Source organism: Rhagoletis pomonella, unplaced genomic scaffold (assembly GCF_013731165.1).
Source record: "Rhagoletis pomonella isolate Grant_MI unplaced genomic scaffold, Rhpom_1.0 Rhpom_scaffold_00003, whole genome shotgun sequence".
NCBI lineage: Eukaryota > Metazoa > Arthropoda > Insecta > Diptera > Tephritidae > Rhagoletis > Rhagoletis pomonella.
In genome coordinates this window covers 85165318-85172819 of record NW_023458557.1, presented here as the reverse complement: position 1 = coordinate 85172819, position 7502 = coordinate 85165318, and the positions used below count along the sequence as shown (strand labels likewise).

The 7502-nt window shown below is 35.3% G+C and overlaps 1 protein-coding gene across 1 annotated transcript in view; it reads left to right on the top strand.

The window, feature by feature from the left end:
* LOC118735705 (tyrosine-protein phosphatase Lar) overlaps positions 1 to 7502 on the top strand; it is a gene marked incomplete at its 3' end in the record, with an annotated part of 988245 nt that overhangs the window by 828253 nt on the left and 152490 nt on the right. Inside the window, 5 exon segments of the mRNA XM_036465626.1 lie at positions 3057 to 3293; positions 3439 to 3585; positions 3675 to 3808; positions 4354 to 4495; positions 6600 to 6623. Of these exon segments, the coding sequence (XP_036321519.1) occupies positions 3057 to 3293; positions 3439 to 3585; positions 3675 to 3808; positions 4354 to 4495; positions 6600 to 6623 (684 nt within the window).

Here is a 7502-nt window from a genome sequence, read left to right as displayed (position 1 = left end):
TAATTTCGCAAATTCTTAAAACCTATTCTACTTTTTTAATTTTTGACTTCATATTCAGATTGTGTAGGTTATTTTACATGGCAAATGACTATAAAATTCACGACTTTCAACTATTTTGTTAAAAAAATTTTTCTCAGAATGCATATGGTTTTCTAAATTTTCAAATGCAACGCGCAAGTACTTAGGGTTATCATATTCGGATAAAATTTTGCACAGCTTATTTTTAGACCAAAAGACATCTTTTTGAGCCCGGCAAACTGTATATTTAAAAAAATAGTTAAAATAACGAACGGTCTAATAGGCATCCACTTCTCCACGGACACAGGAAAACGTACGCGAAAGACACATAGCTACTATCCGATATACTGGTTCTCCGTCTATCATTTGTGGGGGGAGGTCAGCAGCGGCGCCTAATTTCTATTGGACCAGCAGATTAAAAGACGAACACAATCGCCCGACGGGAACGCTAGAGCATCGCCGGCTTTGTTAGAGCTACTTTCCGGACGAATGAATATTTTGACCGCATTTAGTAAGACTGTGTAAGACGTCTCGCTAGGGTGATAGGTGCGCGTGTTGATGGGTCGCTTTAATCGAAATCGGGAGCCTTGGCATTTCTTTTCACGCTCTCTTTAATTATTATTATTTTTTATCCTTCAAATTTCGATTCTCTTAGTTGGTCTTCAACTAAGCTGACGTGAGATCGTGAGATCTTACGAATTGGCCACGTATAGCGTTAATCCTTTGATTTTTGTTTTCTCTTTTGTAGTTACGTTTAAGCAGTAGCAATGACTTCGATTTCTGGTGTGACCAGGGGCGGCGGAAGACGCGGGTATGGTGGGTAGTACTACCCACCTGAAAATTGTTTAGAAGAAAAATTAGACCGATTGAAAGAGTATTTTTGACGAAGTTATTTGTTCCCTGACAAATAAATTTGAAATTGAATCGGCAACGTTATATAAAACTTGAAAAAAGTTCATTCTGGGTGAGACAGTAGATTTGAAGAAAATGTAAAGTTTTATAATGGTGATTATTTTGACGAATGCAGACTCAATATCGATAAAGATATATCGCTGTGCATAATGAGGCGTACAGGCATTTTCGCGTTAAAACGAATTGTGTGTGGGACTTGCTCGTGAGTATGTACGCTTCATTAGATTAGATTCCAGGGTCGTCATGGTCTAACGAGAGGACCTTTTCTGTTTTGCGTAAGGTGAAAAATTATTTGCGCTCGGCAATGCATCAAGAGCGGCTCAACCATCTAGCAATACTGCATTTTTAGCCATGAACTGATGAATGACTTCATTTCTCGAAATTCAAAACGAATGGCCGTGTTTTCACTGCAGAAAAAATTTGTTTTCGAAATTTGATTATTAGGAGAAAACGTGGTGAAAGTATCAAAAAATCTGGGTTTTTTGCAATATTTGAGAAGCTCTAGCAAGAAACCAAAAGGTGATAGAACCTTCCACTTGGGCTTAAATTAAAGCAAGAACTCTTGACAACTATCTCTGGCAAATCCATTCGTACACCTTGACTTGATGGTCACTTATAGTCATTTGTTGAATAGCAAAAACTGACTTTGGCGAAGTTTGAGTACTTACCGCAATTAAACAAAAAGTGGTAGAATCTTCCACTTAGGCTTAAATTAAGGCTTGAACTTTTGACAAAAATCTCTGAAAATACCATATCTGGATCCAATAAATGACTATAAGTGCCCATAAAGTCAAGGTGGATGAATGGTATTCTCAGGGATAGTAGCCGAGAGTTCTAGCTTTAATTTAAGCCCAAGTGGAAGGTTTTGTTTGTTTGCTAGAGCTTCTCAAATATTGAAATTTTGTATACTTTGGCCAAGTTTTTTTCAAAATCTAAAGCTGATGGAAACTTTATACTTACAGATTCGCAATCAGCCCAAAAAAGTCCATCAAAAACAGCTTTTACATTTTAGGAAACCAAATCAGTGTTGCCATGTGTTATACGCGAAACAATAACTCTTTCTAACGCAATCTGTTAACCTTCTCAATTATATCAGCAACCTATTTTCTTTACCTCTATACTCTTTCCGCCAGCAGAGCTACCCACCCGGCCACAGGGCGTTTCGCCGGCCCTGGGTGTGACAACCTCTTTTGGGGGATCTGACAAATTAACCAATTTTTAAGCATTTATCAAGCCTTTGCTTGGTTTCGGTAATATACTTTTTCCGCTTAGTATTTCTTATTCAGCACACGAAATTCTCTTTTAATTTTAGTTAAAATTCACGAAGTTGTCTGTTTTCAATGGCTGTTAAACACAAAATAAATGACTCTGCTTGCTGAAAATTTTACAGAAGTCTATTAAGCGATGGCAGTTGACGAGAGCCAGTATCACATTTATAGTTACTACACTGCGACGTTGGGTCTAAACTGTCCTCGAACTTATCACAAGACTTCTTCTAGCCCTAAAGTCGAAATGAAAACCAATGGCTTTAGGGGGGAAGAGAGTTTATGTTCGTAACCACTGGCTTTACAGCGTTCTCAGATATGATTGCCTCCGTCTAGCAACCGTATCAGGTACAGTGGTTTCTTGGCGCCCTATCGCAGTAAGGACAGAAGTTATCTCAGCTAATTATTAGGTAGTTCACGTGAACTCGTAGCCAGCCTGCAAAATCATCCCTCAGTGTACCTGTTACGCTCCTAATCCTCTTGGAGTTGTAACTTGCCCTAAGTTTTCTTCTACGACATGCTTGTCAGCTGAAGCCACAGCGTAATCTCTGCGTTATTTTATTTTTAGAAAGCCCCCACCTCTACGCCACACACTCATTTTTGGAAGCACCACCCACCCATTTCGAGCCTCTTCACATCGAAACCCCAGGCGCTCAGAGGTATATTTTTTACATGGAACTTTGCAAAGCTTTTATCGTGAGTTCATTTAAACTGTATTCTAAGGACTTGTGTCCACTTATCGATTGAATCGCAGTGTATAGGAAGCGTGTGTACATCTGGATAATATTTTCGCAAAAAAATTATAGGAAAGTTCAAAATTTATAAATCTTCTAATTTGTTTTTCACTTTTTCTCCTTGCAGGTGGCCTACAAATCGAAAATAGTCGCGAAGAGGATCAAGGCAAATACGAGTGTGTCGCTGAGAATTCGGTTGGCACCGAGCATTCGAAAGCAACGAATTTATATGTGAAAGTACGACGTGTACCGCCTACATTTTCACGCCCACCAGAGCCCATCAACGAAGTGATGCTGGGTGCAAATTTGAATTTATCATGCATTGCAGTGGGCTCGCCCATGCCGCATGTAAAATGGATGAAAGGTGAGGAGTGCTAGAAGAAATATATCGCAAAATAAAATATTTATTCTTAATAAGGTTTTTTTTTTTGAATTTTTGTCATAATTCATATTTTTATTAAGTTTGTCTATCAAATCAAAATATTTCCAAATTTTATTGCGTCCCACAGGTGCGCAAGATTTGACTCCCGAAAATGATATACCAATCGGCCGTAATATACTTCAGTTGACGAATATTCAACAGAGCGCTAATTTCACCTGCATAGCGGCCTCGTCTTTGGGGCAAATCGAAGCGACGGCGATGGTGAAAGTCCAATGTAAGTGTTGGCTTCTTTTTGTATTAACATTTCTTTCTTTTTAACTCACATTTCTGTGTTACTTTCTTTTCCCGTTTTTTCTCAAACAGCACTTCCAGCTGCTCCTACAGACGTGCAAATCTCTGAAGTGACCGCCACTTCAGTACGTTTGGAGTGGTCATACAAAGGCCCCGAAGATTTGCAATACTATGTGATACAGTACAAACCGAAAAATGCAAACCAGGTGGGGTTTTAGTTTTAGTTTGCTAAAAAAAAAACTAATTCTTTCTTAACCTTAACTTTTTTTAAAGCTTAATTAAAAATAGAGCTTTCAAGTGCTTTCAATGAAAGTTTGCACCCGAATTGGAAATTGTACTAAACCTGTACCTGAATACATATATAATTCTTAGCTAAATATAATCTTGTTAAAAAAAGCTTTCACATATAAAGTTCAAAATAAAGTTTCATTTTAAGCTTTCACATGCTCCTAGTGAAAGCTTTCAACTAAACAAAATTTTACTCTGTTCTGAATATATAATTCTTATTTTAAGAAGATTTTTATAGAAAAGCTTTCACATATATACAAGCAAAGTTTCAAACCTAGCTTTTGTGTTTTGGTTTCTACTTTTGGTAAAAACCGTAATAAAAAATAATAAATTTACTATAATACCCTGAGCAAAACAAAATATAAAATTCGTTCCCTTCATTCTCTTGTGAGCTTTTTTTCTCGCTCATTAAAATTTTAAGCCTAATATTCCAACCTATGTTTTCAACTTCAATTTTTCACAGGCTTTTAGCGAAATCAGCGGCATCATTACAATGTTCTACGTTGTGCGCGCTTTAAGCCCATACACGGAATATGAATTCTATGTGATAGCGGTAAATACGATTGGACGTGGACCGCCATCGAAACCAGAGACTTGTACCACTGGTGAGACAAGTAAGTGGATTTTTATTGACTTTATAAAAATTAATATCTACTAGTCATATTTTAAGTAAGATACAAAAAACCATTGGTGAAAAGAAAATGCTTCAGAACACTGGCTCGTATTAAGAAGTTCCATGGTATATCATGCGTATGTAAGCATCATTATTACACTTCAGCTTGTCTGAGAAACAATTAAAAGACAAAATTTGATGAAGCAGCTGGAAAGCTCGCATAAAATTTTGTCAGAGCTTTAAGCCTCTTGCAAGCTTTTGAAAGATATGTGTTCTATCGAAAGTTTGGAATAAAAAAAGATATTTATTAGACATAACAGAGCTTTTAACATAACAAAATTAACCGGAAATAATTTAACGCCCAAAAGAATATACTAATTCCGTTTAGACAGTAGAAAAGCACAACTTACAAATGTGTGTTTGCTCTTAAAATCCTTAAGGTTAGACACAAATATACAGCTACAATTTCATTTAGGATCAAATTATATAAAAATTTTTGTGGATCTTTAACAAGAGCTTTAAAAGCACGAAAGCTTATGAGTACAACACTAAGCTTATGCATAAAAACTATGTAAATATATTCGCAAAAGCTTCCAAGCAGCACCAAAAATGAGCAAATATGCGACAACTGATGCGTTTCTAAAAAAACTTTTGCACTTAAACTTTCACTACAGGCAAATTAGATGAAAATGTCGGAAAATCTTTAAAACGTGTTTCAATGCAGTGAAGCCTGGGATTAAATTAGTTACAATATTTTCTTTTACTTAAGAAGAATGCTTACAAAAGCTTCAAAGCAGTGTAGAGGCAGGAGAAAATTTGTTACCAAAATAAGCTTGTACAGCAAGTTGGTTTCCGTCAAAAAATGTACGAATATACATAGATTGTTAGAAGAGCTTAAGCAAGAGTTTTAGAGCTTTAAAAAATATAAGTAAACGGGAGCGAAAGCTCAAGCTTGCGATTCGTTTCTAAAGAAGGTTTTGTGCCAAATATCACCTGTTAAATTAAAAAAAAAAAAACGGAATAACCAAAAATATAAGATCGAAATAAACTGCTGAAAAAGAAAGCAGTGAAAGAATATACTTAAAAGCTGCAGTTAGTGCAAAAATAACAGAAAATGATCACAACGGTACGTTACCAAAGAGCTTTCCAAAAGAGCTTCAAATAGTTGCCTTTGAAAGTACATATTAGAATTTCCAACACTTTTTCAAAAGCAAAAAAATATAGAGCAACAACGACAGAAGGTACCACCAATAGTTCGTTTTCAAACGACCTTTCCAAAAAATTTTCAATATTTATTTACGAAAATTGCATATTTTAAAGAGTAGTTTACACAGTTACGCTTTTAATAGCTTTATATTCAAAAATTGATTTATGCAAGTTTTCCAAAACTTCAAGGTAGTTGTTTTAAAAATAGCAGAAATGGCGAATAAAGATGCTTCGTTTCCGAACAGGTTTTCATAATTTACCACGAAAAACACATATTTTAATTAGCTTTGTATTCGAAAAACTTATCCGTAAATTTTTGCAAAAACTTTTTGGTGTACCTCGAAAGTTTGAATGTGTTGCAGCACAAGTATTGCGGAAGCGATTAGCTGTCAACGATCATTTGTATATAAACATTACTCATACACATAGAATTTATTATATGTACATTGTATGTATTTTTTGAAAGAGCTTAAAAGCTCCTTCATTTATTGACCCGATTTGCTTTGAAATGGTATTAATGATTGCATTTGTTTCTTCTTCTTCTCTTCTCTATTTTATAACTTTTATAACATGCTGTCTTTCAAAGGATTTTTCTAACAATTTAATATATATTTTTTTTTTTGTTTTTTTTTTTAATTTTTGTCGTTTTTGTTTGTGGTTCAATTCGTGTTTTATGCAACTTTTTTTCGTTTGATTTCTGGAAAGTTTCGTTTAAAGTTTTGAAAGCTTTGGCATTTTTTTCGTATTCTAGCTACTCAAATCAATTTTCTCTTGTTTCTCTGTTCCCATTTTGTTTGTGTTTTCTTCATTCATCGCTCGCTATCATGGACTAACAACAACAACAACAACTCAAATTATATGATATCTAAAATAAAACTGAAAAATCATAGGCGATTTCACATTCGGAGGTGCAAGTAAGTGCTATTTTCCATACTAACCACAACAAAAAACAAAAAAAAAAACATTTTCATGCATTTAAATAAGAACCAGTTACACTTTAGTTTGTTGCTTTTGGCACTTTTATGTTGACTTAAATTGGAATGCACGAAAGCTCGTTAAAGCCTTAAGTGCTTTAGTTTATCAAGAGTTAGTGTTTTAAAGTAATGACTCGCCTGATTCATACAAACCTCACGCAATTGGCGTTGAAATTGAAATAAATTGAGAGTACATATCCGGCGTAGTTTCCTAGGCAGTTGTATGTGTATGTTCGTATATTTGTATGTATCACGTGTGATTATCGTCTGAGTGGATCTGTTGTGTATGGTGTGTATGCTTGTGCGCGCTTGCAGACATTACCCCAAAAAGCTTGCAATAACGTGAAACGTTCAACGATATCAATTGCGCAATTTAAGTTGAAATTTTCATGGCAGGAAGCAAGGTGAGGAAAAGAAACTAAAAAAAAAACAAAAAACAGAAAGGGAATTGAATGCGAAGAGAGGGCTATAAAGCGCCACAATTACAACAAAGAAATGTAGATAAAAATGTATAAACGTTAAACAATTTCAATAACAATTGAATTGCAGGCGTTACGACTGCAAAAAACAGGCACACACACACACAAGCGACTGTGTGCACACTGCATTTTCATGCTCACTCACCTTTTGCTGCTCGAACAAACAGGCGCATACGTTCCGGTATGCATATGTGCGAAAGTTTTCCACACCTGCCAGGCGGAAAGGTAAACGTAAAGTTTAACAACTGTTTTTTGATACAAAAAAAAGAAGAAACACAAAATCGAAAAAATCATGTTGAGCATAAAAATTTAAAAAATCCAAAGCAAACTCAAATAAAAA